Below are 16,495 nucleotides of genomic sequence, written 5' to 3'. Positions count from 1 at the left end.
ACAACCACTCCCCCCCCCCACCCCCCAAAAAAAAATTAAATGCACAAATAAAATCTCAAATAAGCACAAAGAAGACGAAGGTAAAGAAGAATGGATGTTAAGGCTGACAAAGGCATCACATACCCCCAGACTGTTTCCTCTCTGAAATTTCCACCTAGAGATATGAATACGTAGACATCCCACTTGGTGCTGGAGATCGTAAGCACTTTGCCGCCATATTAGATGGGTCCCTCACTCCAACTGGAGTCAAAGCAGAGTAAGCAACTAGCCTGTTTTTGTACAGCCTATGGTTGCAAAAACCGGCATACTAATGAAAACAGATCACTTAGTACTTTTCTGGGACTTTTCTAGCCTGTTTAGAATATATATTTTAAATTAGTTGTATTTATTTTATGCAATTATAATAATATTTTACCAAATCATGCAATGTCATATGTTTGATTTTGTGAAAGCATAATAAAATGTGATTTTTTTAGTTGGGTAGACACCTTCCTCAGTAAAAATAAGTGCATTGAGGGTGAATGGAGACCCATCCAAGATGGCTGCAATAATGGCAGCTCCAATAGGCAGCGCCAGTCCACGGGGTGTCTTTGTGTATGATGTCTGTGCCTCCACCTGTCTGGTTAGCTACTGCTAGCTAACTAGGCTTAGTGAAACTATGTGTCTGACATACAAATAAGAATATCTGTGACACCCTCAATTAGGATTTAGTCACACACACACACACAGACACACACACACACACACACACACACACACACACACACACACACACACACACACACACACACACACACACACACACACACACACACACACAGAAGAACAAGCTCTCTATTGTTCCCTACAGAAGAAAATGCTGGCTCTTGCGTTCTCGAGGCTTGTACCAGTCGTACTGTATATAACAAAACAGAGAGGAAGAGTAATACAGAATGAAACACAATGAAAATGGATTAAAATAGAAATGTGTCTTTGTCTCTTTTCTTTTGTCACACTGCTTTATCTTTACTGTTTGAACAGAAGGGGAAGCAAAATTTGCAGCTGAATAGTACAGGCAACAAGCCCTCAGTCTTCTCTCCATCTTTTATCCTCCTTCTCTGACCTTTCTGCTTAATAAAAGCTTGGGTTGGACCTGAGAAGAAACCCTTCATACCCCAGCCTCCAGTATGCCTGGCAAACCCATGTTTTTATTCTTGCTGCTCTTTTCTTCTTATTCCCTACAGCACGGAAGAGAGAGCTGACTTAGTCGCAAATCAAATGAGAATATTTTTGTTGGGCCTTTGTGTGTCTCTGTTCTGTGTTCACAATAAAATAAAGTAGGTGATTGGGTTCTTTTGTATTTCATAATGGGCAGAGTTCGGAGGTTGTTATCGCTCCCGCCAATGCGATCCAAATAACCTTTTCTCTAAATGAGAACACGATTTGAAAGTGAAAATAGTTTCTCACGGTAGCCTTGCGTGGCATGATATTTCACTCGATTGCTCTATGGGATCGTAATTTTAAAAAAGAGGTGACTATGACTTCCACTACTCAGTAAATTAGCTGTTAACACAGTTTGTGCTTTCCACCATGTTGTGCTGCAGAGTGTGTGTAGCTGTGACACGAAGATGGAATGATGTTATTGCAGTGTACAAGTTACCACCCTGTGCATTATGTTATTGTTTAACTGTTACATTAAAGGCATCCATGTCGAGATCCTTAATAGCCTGAATGTCAGGGATGCTGCAGTGTGGATTTTAATCCATGATATATTTAAGATTATTATTGGGGTCAATGATGAAGAAAAGCTACTCTTTTAATGTCTTTTCCACTTTGTCAGACTTTGTTGGAAGAAAAACTTGAAGTCCATTTCACGGATTGGATGCAGTCTATGGCCTTTAGGGTGATGACTGATGCTGAATAGTTTTTGAAGAGCTATATTTTAATTTAAAATTCAATTAAATTTCTTTTTTTTCTTTTTTTTTTTTTTTTTGCTCTTGCAATATTTAAAAAATTAAAAAGCTTTTGTGGCTATAACCCAGAAAGAGCAAACACACTGTCAGCAATGTGGAATCCCATCTCAGTTATTAGCTCTGGCTCATGTCCACACACACACACACACACACACACACACACACACACACACACACACACACACACACACACACACACACACACACACACACACACACACACACACACACCTCATTCAATCACAAATGCATGCACGGAGGAATGGATCACAGAAGCAAAACATGTTGGATTTTATATCTATATAAATAATTGTAATGAACCCTCCAATCTGCCTGGCTCCTTTAAACCTCTAGGTCGTAGACTTTAACAGATTACTTGCAGTCTGTGTTGTTCCTCTTAATGTATCGCGATGCTCCTGCTCACTAAATCTCTGCCACATCTGACAAATCTGTTTGTTGATCGTGAATCTAAAGGTTAGAACTCTGGATGTGGTGCTGTGTAAGAGAGGATCCTCTGGTGAATGCGTGAACCCGGCGAGCCTGTGTAACAAGTGTGAAAGAAGAGGTAAAGAAAAGCGGCGTGCAACATATGCAGGTTTGGTTTTAAAATGCAGAGTGCACACATTGATAATTGTGGGTGCTCTCGGTTTGAGTCTTGTTAACTGTCACATGCAGTGTTTCAACACCTGTCTTATGTTTCACTCTGCATAATAAGGTTTCTATTTTAAAAGGAGGGAAAGTGAAGACGCCAGCTGAGGTGTTACCTCGGTGTGCTGGAAGAAAATACCTCCATTATTAACAAGGGAATCAAAACTTTTTTTTCCCCATTACACCCCCCAGCAGGTCCTTGAGGTCCAGTGACCAAACCTCACTGGTTGTGCAGCATACCAGGCCGTTATGGTTGCTCTCGTGGTCTGCCTGTATCTGTTCTGTCTACATGTGTGTGTAACCTTGGTCAGGCTGTGCTGGGGAGTCAAGTTCCTATGTTCTGGTTCGCTGGAGCACTGGCAATAAAGCTTTTTCTGATTCTGATTCTGATTTAGGAAGAAAAACTCATCTTTGCGATTGCAAGTTAGATGAAATGAATGCAGACAAGGACAGGAGATGGAAAACATGCCGCCAAACCGAATTATCACCATCAGGCAGAGAAATTGTATCCAGGAGTAAAAGACAGTTTGAACGGAGTTGAGGAGAACAATCTTATCAACATATATCACACGATTTACAGCAGCTGATGCACTAAAACTGGTTTATACATTTATTAGAGCGGTATTTGCTGCTCTGCCAGGAGTCTTTTGGATTTGTCCTTGAAGGATGGATTTAAGTTACTCCATTGAAGTCCTGGCAGAAGTAGCATCTCGCTGTGCTACTCAGACTGATGACTGCCCTCCTCCTGGCAGGTGTCCACCCTCTGCCGGTAACAATCAGCAAATGACAGTTGCAGACTTCAGCATGTCTGTGTCCCTCTGCGGTGATAAACAACTGTCTACATGATAGCATCAAGCTTTCTCTGCGCCTGGGGCTTGACTGACTTTTTACACATAGTTTGGATGTTTTTAGGTAGTTTCATGATCAGGGTTTCTCGATGTGAAGTGATTTCTCTGACTTGGGTGTAGTTTGGCCACAAAGCTGCTCCTTGAAAGCAAAATGAGAGAAAAAACAAGAGAAAGAACAAGTCCAAGATACTAAGGCTGGTTGATGCTAAAGCATTTTGAGAGGACAGTCAAGCTTAAACCCACTCACACTGAAGGGTGCAAACAAGAGAGACAGCCCCTTGTTGGAGTAAAGAAAAAATACATCTTTGGTCAAAGGACTGACTGAGAAAGAACAACTCACAACCAAACGTGCCAATTTTCACTCCAGTAGACATTAACCACCACTCTTGATTGTATTCTTATCCTGAAAATACGCGCAGTTTCAACAAAAGCCAAACAATTTGATTTTAAAGGTGTGGTTCACTTAAAAAATGTTTTTAATGATTATTTCTGATTATAACTGGTCTCTCTGAGTTACATAATAGTCCCCTACATCTTTGTTCCAGGCACAAAAAATCAGAATGAATGCCCTATCAGATCAAAAATTCTTCATGTAAACATGTCAGTCAGAATTCTGATCCGATGCAGCCCGATCGGAATGAAACTTCATTCCGATTGGCGTCCATGTAAAAAGAAAGAAACAAAACTATCTTTTAAATAGCGCCTCTCAAGGTAAAAACTGAGCGCTTCACAAAAACAATTCAAATATGAAAAAGATTTACAAAAAAATTATTCAAAATGTGACCATACCTAACACAACATGCCACCCAGCTCCTGGTGCAATCTACTGTCATCTCCCGCCTCGATTACTGCAATGCCCTTCAAACTGGTCTTCCAGCCTGTACTGTGAGACCTCTTCAAATGGTCCAGAACGCAGCGGCGTGTCTGGTCTTCAATCAGCCAGAAAGAGCACACGTCACCCCTCTGTTCATTGAGCTCCACTGGCTACTGCTAGCTGCATGCATCAAATTCAAATTGCTAACTCTAGCATACAAAGTCCGAGATGGTACGGCTCCCATCTACCTGAATCCTCTTGCAAAGGCTTACGTCTCGGCCCGGCCGCTCCGGTCATCACCGGATCATCGGCTAGCAGTGCCTACACCACGCTCAGGACAATCCAGACTCCTCTCATGCATCGTTCCACAAATGTGGAATGACCTACCAAGCACTACCAGAACAGGGGCTTCCTTTTCGACTTTCAAGAAACTCCTGAAGACCCTGCTCTTCAGAGAGCATCCTCTAAACTAGCACCCTCCCTGCACCCGTCCCCCCTCTCTACTGTTCACTCCTTGTTTCCCTCCTCTCCATGATTGATGTCAAGTTGTTGCTGTTATTGTTGTTGTTAGCCTCAAGGGCAACATGCCAATAATCACTTGTAAGTCGCTTTGGACAAAAGTGTCTGCTAAATACATAAACATAAACATAAAGTGACAGTGTGTGTTTTTCCTGGTGATAGGGGGCAGTAGAAACCTAAGTCATTGTAATCAAGTAATATTTTTGTGTTGGAGTAAGACCATACCAATGGATGCCCATTAGGGTCAAAAATCCCCAGGGAGTGCAAACTTCCGCAAAATGACCAGCACATCAGACTTCCTTTCATCACTGGCAACGAGTGAAGAGTTAAATGTGTAAAACAACAACGTATTTGAATGGTGAAAGTTTTGTAACCATTTGTTACAAATCAGTAAATGTCTTTTTTCCTCATGGGCTTCTGTAGAAGGAAACATGGCATCTAATATGGCGTCACCCGGAGACTTAGACCAGCTCCCATGTATTTTCGATCTGATTTTTATGGTTATGTTTTTATGGCCAATATATTTCAACAACTGGGCATCATTTCATTACTTTTTAACAACATTTCGATGCATATTTCCAGAGATAAATCGGTCAAAACTACACGTTGTCTCAATGAGAAATTTTTTTTAATGAAATGTAAAGGGAGAGAGACAATGAATTGGAAAGAGGGAAATCAGTGGATCCCGGGAAAGGCGGAATAAGAGCAGAATAAAGAAAGGGTGGTGACGAAGGTCACGCAAAAACTAGCTTGAACAGGTGAGTTTTCAGCTACTTCTTAAAGGAGACCACTGAGTCCACTGATCTCAGGCTCAGGGAGAGAGAGTTACAGAGTCTGGGGGCCACAGCAGCAAATGATCTGTCACCTTTGGTCTTTAGCCTGGTGCGCTGCACAACCAGTGAGCTTTGGTCACTGGACCTCAAGGACCTGCTGGGGGTGTAGGGACTGAGAAGATAACCAATGTAAGATGGTGCTTGTCCTTGTTCAGATTGTTGGGAGTAAAATAATGCCCACTGCGCATGTGTGCAACATAGTACTAGCCAGTGAACCTCCCCGTTGTCATTTGGACAGCCTGACTTAAAATGACAGCCTCCCTTATTTTAATGTTGTCAACAATAAAACGCAGCACAGCACAAATATACAATTATTCACTGAAGAAAACATAACTTCTACGAGAAAACAATAAATTGATTACATGATTCAGGAAGCAGGAAGAATTATTATTTCTGTTTTAACATTTTTCATTTCATTTCATTTAGTTTGTTTACAATTTTTTGGCTCAACCTATTCAATCTGATTGAATATTTGGTGCATGTATACTCACAACATGATCAGATTAATTCACTTAGTGTTCATGTAAACAGAGATTTGGGATTTTCCGATAAACCAGTATTTGAATTGGACAGGGGAAATTTGGCGCATGTAAACGCAGCTTCTGTGTAGTTTTTACAGACAATCTCTGGAATTATTATAAAAATGAATTAAATGATGCCCAGTTGTTGAAAAATATTGGTGGCTTCGTAACATGAAGATCAGAGACAGACAAGACAGGAAGACAGGAAAATAAAAACCAAGAAAACAAAAAGTTCTTAAAACAATGTAGGTAGATTTATCCCACTACACGTTTGTACCTGTATAAAGCAATAATTTATCAGCATGTAGTATTTATATAGTTGATACAATTCAGATCATCTTCAAAACTCCGTCCCATGCCCAGGGACGTATCTAAGCATTTTGGGGGCCGAGGCAAAATAAACCCCTGCCAGGTATTTTAAGTTGAAGTGCCATCTGTTTTTATATTAGACTTTTTATATTTGCAATAAAGTCCAAAGTGATGAATTTATGTTATTTATTACTTGATTGTTCAAGCTACCTCACAGAAGTGATCTGTGGTTAAAAATTAAAATAAAAAGGTAATTAAATAAAAAATAAGGATTCTGGAACAGTTTCTTCCTTTTCTTTTTTTTTTTTAAATGTATCGAAAGTATCGGATTGGGACTCGGTATCGGCAGATTCTCAAAATCGGACTTGGACTAAAAAGCAAACAAACCTGATCGGGACATCCCTAGTCGAAAATACATGGGAGGAGTCCAGGGCTCTGGGTGATACCTTGTTTCCTTCTACGGCAGCCCGTGAGGACAAAATGCATTTACTGATTGGTAAGAAACAGTTACAAAACTTTTGCCATTCATAAACTATGTTGTTTTACACATTTATGTCTTCACTCGTTGCCAGTGATGAAAGCAAGTCTGACGTGCGCCGTTTAGCTGGACGTTGTTCTCCCAGAGATTTTTGACTCTAATGGCTATCCGTTGGGAAAGTCTTACTCGAACACAAAAATACTGCTTGCTTGCAATGATTTATGTATGCACTGCTTGCTATCGTAAAGGAAAATACACATTGCCACTTTAACATTCATAGACTGACCCATTTTGACTCGTGACAGGGAAGACTATTGTTGGTGTAGCGCCCAGGGAACAGCAGAGGACATCTCGGCTAGTAGAAGCTAACTGTTGGCATTAGCAACTACACCACATGGCAAAACTGCTCAAGGTTTGTGTTATTTGTGGAGATAAAACATCAATGTTTCAAAGCAAACTGAGTCAGTGGTAGAGTTGCAATAGTGTTAGCCAATCAGAGGTGAGATGTTTAAATAACAGAAAGTAAGACCCTAAAATCCTGCCGTCTGAAGCTCTCCTCTGATCTGGCAGTCTTCTTGATCCTGAAACAGGCGCACCAGGGATTTTTGTACTCAGAGTACATCTTACAAGGCATTCATTCCTACTAGAGACCACAGCAAATTTAAATTAAACAAGCAGGGGTGGCGTTAGGCCCGGCTACTTGGGCTGAAGCCCCGGATGTTTCATGAAAAGCCCCGAATCTAAATCGTGGAAGTAACATGCAGTACCAAAGTCCAACAGAGAGGGAGCAGCTGGCAGTAGTTTGTATACAGCCTGCCTGAGCCTCCACCACTGAAGAAGAAGCCCTTCAGCAGACGGCTTTTTCTACACTCTCTGCCTGAAACACATGAGTGAAAATGGACATAAGGACGTTTTTTAGACAAAAAATACCGCGACAGAACCCCAGCTTTCATGAGACTGGTGTTGACTCAGGTTTGTGAGTCTTATTTGAAAATATTTGTTGTGCTGCTGGTTTGCCTAAAGTCAGCTTATCAGGTAAAGTGGATGGAGAAAGAAAGGGAATATTTACTATCATCTCACACTAAACACTAACAGGAACAATACTCTGCCCTGAATATTCTTAATATGTAGCTTCAGATTAAAAATTATGTGGTACAAGACAAATATATATGATGTTGACTAGTGCGTGTCACGTGTGTGCACGCGCGTGTGTGCGCGTGCGTGTTAAGCCCCGGATCTTCTTCAGTCCTAAATCCGCCCCTGTAAACAAGTGAACAAAACCTTCAAATCAATTTAAATTCCTAGTCATCCTGCAGATAGGCCAATTTAAGGGAATGAAAATAAGTCACAGTGATTGCCTACAATAAGATTTTTAATTAATTGTTGCTCGTGCTGAACTTGTTCTCTTCAAAATCTAACATTTGGGCTATATTTTTCTAAAATATAGCAGGTGAATGTCAAATATTCCATGCTAAACTCTATTTTAAGATCTGTATTTGGTAAAAAAAAAATCAAGCAAATCTAGCTGGAGCTCGTCCTCTACATCTTCTTTCCTCAGTGACAGTGGGCATGATGCACAGTCGGCTTAACCCTGGCCTCTGCCAGTCGCTCTGCCAGAAACTCCTCAGATCTGAAGTGAATTGTTCATGCCGATCTCAGAGCAAGGCTCTGCTGCATTTGTCACAGCCATTTCCTTCAACTTTTAACTCAAAGCTGTTTGCTGTGGCTGGAGTCATGCAGTCTGCACAGATGTGACAGGGAGGCTGTTTTCTGAGCCAAAGCTTGAAATGCCTCTGTTGAAATCACTTGTTTGGTCACTATGTAGGCTCTGATAATAAACTGTGCTCATAATGCTCAGCAGAGATAACCTATTTTTATTGTTTTGTTGATTTAGATTTAGCTTAAGTATCACTACTGTTCTCTTTTTGGTGACTGTGGTCTTGGAAGCTGGTGTTCACAGTAATGAAAATGAGGGAGGGTTTGTGCAGAAGGTCCAGGAAGGCTTACTGTTTGGTCTGGTATGTGTCTTGGCACTGAGTGTGTATTCTCAACAGGGCTCTGGTGAATTAATGTCCATTTGGACGGCGGAGCGGTCCGCAGCACGGGCTGACATTCAGCATCGGGAGGCCTGCGGTCCTCGCTGGTCATAAAGTTCAGCCTTGCTGTCATTTTTAACAACGTGTCATCATTTCAAAGACATGCAGAATCACTGGAGTGTACAGAGTCAATGAAGCTTGTGATGACAACAACGGCAAAGGGTTTTAATTTTTGCCCGTGAGTTATGTTGCGTTCTGAACAGGGCGTGTGAAATGAAGCCGAGGCCGTGCTGCGGCGTGGTGGGTCAGAGGATCACGGGGGTTTGCTGGTGGGCTTGAGGCTGTGAGGACGGCAGCCCGGGTTGTGTTTGATCCCGGTCGGGGTACATCCACGCTCACAGGGCAACTGCTGTGGTCCATCTGGTGGAGGCTTTAATCACAACACCCCCCGCCCTCCTCCTCACACACACAAACACACACACAAACTCTCCCCACTTGAGGCTGCTGCTCATTTATTGACATTATTTATCTCTCCAATTCATAATCTGTGAAACTAACACCTGTTTTCTTTTTTTACGAACTTCCTTTTCAGAACCTTAAGTGAGGAGAGAAGTAAGTCCTGTTATCTGTCACAGTGTTTTAAACCTCCTCAAGCATCAAATCTGCATAAATGACTGCAGCGTGATTTCTGATAAGGACTAACCTTTCAGAAATTAGACACGTGCAGTGTCCTTTACCAGTCTGGCCATCGGCTCTGTGGGACAAAATCTCGCGCCCACACCGAACAAATCCATCTCTGGAAATGTCACTTCATGCTTGAAGAGAACCAGCGGTGTAATGCAGCAGAAAAAAAAGCAGGGGTTTCAGCTTAAATGCCTGCGTGCTCCGAGACATGTTTCACTTATTCTGTGGCGTCGAGACTTTCAGTTGAATTGAGATGACAAAAGCCACAGAGGAAAACAGATATTTCACTGATAACACACACAGAGCTCGCGTAGAAACGTTCTGAGTAAATTACAGTTGTGAGATAAATAAACATGCTAATTTAGGTTATTTATAGTATAATAAAATGTTCCATTTGGGATTTATGTCTACTCTTATGGAGAAATTCACTTTAATTCTTGTCACCAATGCAGCTGTTAGAATAAGTTTATTATTATTGGAAGTTAGAGACTTGCCAATAATGATATTGCTTTCTCAGTTCTGTAGAAAAATGATCCCTCCCCTGCTGTCTTTATTATTTTTTCAATAAATCTTTATTTAACTGGGTTGTCAAAATCCATCAACAAAAGCAACAGGATAAAGGTATTTACGAGGATTAGCTTCGGGACATCCCCAAGTGGTACCAGAGGTCACTAAGTCACTGGCGGTTACTTTTCCTTTACTAATGCACTATTTACTAATTCACTAATGCACAACTCAGACTTCCATCATTTATTCATGGTGATGGCAAATGTTTCACCTCATCCTCTACACTTAACAAATCAATAAAAGTAAACCATCTCTGAAACCATCCATTTTGAGAGGAGATGGAACGTTGTTCATCAACATGTCTGGATCAGACGAGGATGATCGCGCTGTATCATCAGCATCAACAAGCGATGAGCTGTGAACAATAAGAGCACATTTCCACTGCTTCTAAAATGACCGTTCTCACCTGCAGAACGGGTGTCTGTGGGGAAAAAAAAAGACCACTTGATGTTCTTGTCGTCAGGAAATTGTGTTTGCATTCTGATTATTATTATTTTGTGTGGCGTGAAAGAGGGATGAGCCGAAGCCGTCTGAGTGAGATTATCACTTATGGAGATGGGTCAGTGGAGGGCTTGCTCTGGCTAATACCTCTTGTGTCGAGGTTTCAAAGGTTGACAGATATCCATGCTGCTTTTTGATATCGCTGTCAGAGTTCTAATTATTTCCCCAAAGCTGGATCATCTAATACCAATAACATCTTTTTTATGCAAACAATATGGCCATTTTAATCTAGAATAGATTTAGCTGCAAACCTGTCAGATAATAGTTATTTTCTCTTGTGTTAATAACTAAATCAAATCAGCTATACAGACAAAATCCTTTGTTTCTCTCCAGACTTGTCAGTTTATTAATTTCTCTGTATTTATTATCTTTAAACCCAAAAACAAAACACCACAACTGAATGGAAAATCATTGATCTGGCTGCATTTCTTTATATTTCCACAGAGAAATGCAACCTTTAAGTTGTTTCGAAATTAATTTTGTCACTCCACTAAAACGGCACAGACAGAATTAAAAATGCATCATATAATCTAATAATATAATCCACATCAACTGGGATTATAATGATTTAGTCATGCTAATCTGTGTAGGAACAAAGCTCTCGGTCAATGTGGGGAATAACAGCATTAAAGCTGACTTTTAGTGGTGGGTGTGACTCTTTTGTTTACAGTTGGATTATGGGTTGTATTCTCCCCTCGTCTCTGTAATATTCACTCAGTGATAATTTGGGATAATTCATCACATGACTGTTCACATATTTATTCAGTGGTGCACGTACATTACTGAAGCTTGAAAGTATTCAAGAGATATTCCGTAGCGGGGTGTTGATGTGTGTGTTGCATCTGCAGCACTTTTATGTAGGAAATATGAAAAATGCTGTTTAGTAATTTAGCTTCCAAGTAAAGTGGAACACAAAAAGACGGAATGTAAACGGCCAGGTTTTATGAATAAAGAGAACAGAGAGGATGATGTGAAATAAAGGACAAAAATGAGGGGAAAATTACCCTTAGCTTGCAGCAATTGTGTACAGTGTGAAAAAAGGTGAGTGTGATTTGTTGGGGGGGGTGCATGAGACACCTGCTCCATTCTGCAGTGATGGCTCCCTGCGGGATGCAGGCTCAGCTGCTGATCACTAGGTCCTCCCTGCAGCACTGGTGGCCAACATACACACACACACAGGCACACACACACACACACACGCATGTGCGCACACACTCACACATGCACACTACTCCAAACCCTCCCTTCCTTTTGCAGTGTGCTTCTCTGTGCTCCTGAAGCACCATGTGCTCAGATCATCCATAAGCGTGCCGTGATGCACAAGCTGCACATTCTGTGTTCCTGTGACGCCGACGGTAAATTCAGTCAAGCCGGGGCGTCGTAACACACTGCACTGTGAGGGATACACTATAGGTGTGATATGGTCCACTAGTGAGTCTTTTGAAACATTTCCGACAGCTTTATAGCTGAATCAATGAAACCACTATAACATACTGGCTTTACTGTAAAAGAGCAAAAGATGAATGGTTATGCCACACCTTTTTAAAAGATATGCCAGCCTTAAAAACAGTTTTAAATTTTCAGCAGATCCCTTAATAGTTCAAAACATCAACAAAAGCTACATTTGCTTTTTCGTACTTGTGTTAATCAGCCGCTATTGTACTTGTTGCGTGATTATCATGTTTGATTCAGCAATTTGCACACTTCTGCGTTTCTCTGTCTCTCGCTCTTTCAGCCGCCCTTCAGCGTGCTGCACCTGTTTGTGCCTGGGTGACAGCAGGGTTGCAGAGCATAAATGAACTAATTTCCTGGATATAGACAACACGGCAATCAAGGCTCAGAGAAATGCAGCGAGCGGCAGATGGAAGGAGCTAATTATTGTTATGAAATAGAGATGACCTCTAACTATCTGCTGGCTGCTTATTTTCTGTGGTGACACACGTTTGCAAGCTTCTGTGCCACCAGCCACCCCTTCTCCCTTCTTGTTTTTTCTTGCATTTTGTAGGGATTAAAAATGACTTCAGGCAGGTTTGAAATGCAGCCTTTCGTTTTTTTTCTCACACGGAAACAGTAGTTGTCAAACAAAGCCCAGTGTCACATGGGGAACGGCAGCTGCCTGCAGTGGGTAATCAGTGCAGCTTTCTCAAAATTAACAGCATTCATCTCTGAAGCATGGTGCACAGTGTGTTTGTAGATGTGAGCTTCTGGAAACTGGATCGCACTGCCAAAAAACAAAACAAAACAAAAATACACGGAATCATTTGCTATTTGAATTTTTGTTCAAATGTTGTCCACAAATTTCCACTCTGTTTAAGATGGTCTTTGTGGTTGTTCTAAAACTGTAAGAACAGAAAAATGTTAGTTTTAACTCTGTCAGAAATCTGCTCCTCTATGTTTCTCGGTTCAGAAAATTAATTCTTTGAAAGCTTTTTTAAACGCACCACCGGGTACAACATAAGAACACGTGCACACGCTAAGAGACACAAAAATCATGCCTCACAAAACGTGCAGGTACTGCAAATGTGCATGTGTAATGGAAAATAAACTGAATTGTACAAACAGCAAGATTAAAACCTATTGTATTAAATGAAAGAGTATAATAAATTACAGATCATCTGGTTTATTTATTACTAATATCTGCCAATATTCAGCAGCCGCTTTCGTAGACGGTTTCTTTTCTGTAGCACCAGCCCTCTGAAACCTGAGGCTTCACCCAACAAAACAACCAGAATCTTCCAGCACATTTATCTAATGTATGCAAATGATCTCGATGTGCTTAATGAAGGCACCATTAATCACTTTAACGATGTTCTTTTTTAACCAGGGTAATCATGAATACAGGCACACACATACTCAAGCACGCACATTTTCAAACAAATACACAAGCCTTTGCACTTTCCCACACAAACACACAGAAGGACAAGCTTCATCACCAGAAATGAACTGAAAACAAATGCACCAAATCCCCGCAAATCTACTATTAACAAACATTTTTTGTAATAAATGAAGCTGCTTAATGACTTCATTACAATTCTTGAAATTAATGCTTACGTTTAATTTAATCCAAGCATGTTCCTTTCTTCCCTGTTGAGATGCATCCTCCCTGACAATAACCCCTAAAGTGAGCGCCACAGAATTTTATCCAATTCAATTCAAAAATACTTTATTAATCCCAGATGGAAATTGAGCCATTAGAATGATTAAACGATTTATTGTAATACGTTAATGTGCCAATTGTATTTATGTCATAAATCGAGGTAACACTGGTTTGTGGTTCAGCACCTTCATGCAGACAGCTGATAACGCTGCTGTGGGTCTAAACAGCCAGCGGAGCACACAGTGCTTCACGTTCAGAAAAGCATCAGCAAAGCGCTGGACAGATGGCTTTGAAGTCGAGTAAAGCCATTTTTTTAAAGCTCAGTTCCTCATGGACATATTCCACTGCTTATCCCTTTTCCACGAATTAGCATACACTTGACGGACACCCCTGGGTACAGTCAGCAGCATGACAGTGGGCTATGAAGGCTTCCGGGAGGCTCCGGGGTGTGGATCTGAGCCAGTTAGAAGGGGAGCCGAACCAATGAGGAGCCCACAGCAGATTAGACACCCACAGCTTCATGTCGCTTTTATGCAGCGAGTCAGGGATTTTCTTACAAGGCTTTTTTTTTTTCCTTTTTATGCCTAAACACTTAAGGTTTTCCTCATGCCCCCTTTCCTCTCCCGGTCCCTTTTGCCTCAAGTAATCTTTACTATGTAAATTGCAGCGTAATGTTGACTCTGGTGGAAAATGTCTCTCTGCAGACTTCCTGCTTTCTCTGATTCTGTAAAATGGAACGATTAGAAATTACCTGATTAATTATTTAATGAAATCAGACTTCATTTTTAAAATCCGAAGTTTTTACAACTCGTCATTGAGCAGCTCTTCAGAAACTATAGCTAGAACACCTAAGGAAATTAAACTGGACATTTAGTGCTGCAGCATTTACCAAATTTACCAAATGCATACACACATGCATGCATGCACACACAAACACCTCAAACTCCCTTGATAGTAATATGACTGGCAGAGGTTAAAGACAGAGTAGGCGGCTGTAATTGAACAAACATAACAATGTAAATATTTACTAATATTCTCCACTGGGGATACAGGCAGAATCCCATAATTGATTTGCTCTTTTTTTGGTTTTTACCCCTTTTACTCTTTTTTTTCCAATACACACACACACACACACACACACACACACACACACACACACACACACACACACACACACACACACACACCGTATCCAAACTAACTACCACAACAGCCTTTTCATTTACAGGTTTTACGCTCGCCTGTGCTCATGAAAGAGGCAGAGGTATGTTGGTCTGTCTATCCTCTTACCAGGGGTGACCTGTAGCCCATCTGGACGGGCGATGACAGGAGATCCCTGGGAAATAGCGGCGAGTGCGTCTCGGGGACGGTGCCCACGCCACTGGCTGCTAGTCCCGAGAGCTGCCCGTACCTCGCCATCATCTTGAGATGCTGCTCACAGAACACACACGCTCATACAAAGACACGGGAGGAGAGGGGAGCAGAGACAGTGGGGGAGGAAGGGGGAGAGAGAGAGAGAAAGAGAGAGAGAGGGAAAGGGGTGTCTTAGATGGGAAGGAGAGCAGACAACAGCAGGTAGGAAGGACAGAAGAGGGAGTGAGGAGGGGAAAAACCTTGAAGAAAAGAGGGAGGTGGATGGGTTTACGAGAACATTTTTGCACTCACACCAACACGTGTGAACATAGAGCCACACACGTCCACTCACGCCGTGCGTGCACATGAAGGCACACATACAGATTTAGCCTCAGGTGGACAATTTCACAAGCAAAGCCTATGTTTGATGGGCTAGATGGCTACGGTGGTTTTATTACAATGAGGCAGGGGCTCTGGCTCTCTGTTTATGATTACAAGGCAGAATGAGTGTGAGAAGCATAGCGGTCCCTTCATTTTCAGAAATAAACAGCTGCTGTTATCAATCATCCCTTCTGTCTTCTGGATGCAAGCACACCGAGGTGTAGGGACACACACACACACACACACACACGCAGACATACTATAACACAAATGACAGAATGGTTGGCAGCAGACATACAAAGGTGAGATGCAAACACAAAAAGGTAAATCCAGATATCTTTACCTCATTGCTCAACAAAGCAGCGTTGAGTGTTCGGCTTATTTCAAACATGTTCAGATTCGATGAGGTTTTTTTTCTGTCCTTTCAACTGTTAGATTCTCTTCAGCTTTTTTCTGGCCGTTCTCTGCAGTTGGGAGTCAGCCCCTCTTGTCCCAGGAACAAGAAAAAAGAAAGAAAACAGAAAAAAAGAGGAGAATAAAAAAATCCTCTTTGATTTCAGGATTTGGTGCTGTTTTCAGTTCCCTGCTCTTTTTTTCTTTCTCTCTCTCTCTCCCTCTCTCTCTCACTCTCTCTTTCTCTGCTGATGCTCTTCTGCTGGCTGCGGCTGTTTAGTGGAGGCGTTTGTGCCCGAGGTCTCCGCACACGTCTGAGGAGTCAATACGCTGCTGTCTTTTAAAATCTCCCCAGAGTTAGCACATTAAAACACGCACTCGGCGGGTCGGTGGGTCGGGCTGGTAGGCTGGCTGGCTCCCTTATCTGTCCCCCACACACTGGCTCACACAATACGCTCCGATCCTCACACTGCTCGCTAGCAGATTAGCCTGTCCCAAAACATAGCACTTAGTTTAAACTCCCCTCCCTTTTGCTCTCTCTCTCTCTCTCTTTCTCTCTCT

The 16,495-nt window shown here is 41.7% G+C and overlaps 1 protein-coding gene across 6 annotated transcripts in view; it reads right to left on the bottom strand.

Moving 5' to 3' along the window:
- The window catches only part of elavl4 (ELAV like neuron-specific RNA binding protein 4), a 95,753-nt gene extending 79,258 nt beyond the window's left edge, over positions 1–16,495 (bottom strand). Inside the window, exons 1-2 of one of the 6 annotated variants that reach the window (XM_070554145.1) lie at positions 15,885–16,495; positions 15,098–15,238 (exon numbers count right to left, since the gene is read on the bottom strand). In XM_070554145.1, the coding sequence (XP_070410246.1) occupies positions 15,098–15,238; positions 15,885–15,932 (189 nt within the window). In that variant the 5' untranslated portion in view covers positions 15,933–16,495. The remainder of the gene's footprint in view (positions 1–15,097; positions 15,239–15,884) is intronic. The other 5 variants (XM_070554144.1, XM_015971349.3, XM_015971347.3 and 2 more) reach the window with 5 other exon arrangements.

The sequence above is a fragment of the Nothobranchius furzeri genome, chromosome 8 (assembly GCF_043380555.1).
Source record: "Nothobranchius furzeri strain GRZ-AD chromosome 8, NfurGRZ-RIMD1, whole genome shotgun sequence".
Taxonomy (NCBI): Eukaryota; Metazoa; Chordata; class Actinopteri; order Cyprinodontiformes; family Nothobranchiidae; genus Nothobranchius; species Nothobranchius furzeri.
Note: the sequence above shows the minus strand (reverse complement) of the source record. Positions and strands in the feature narration are given on the sequence as shown.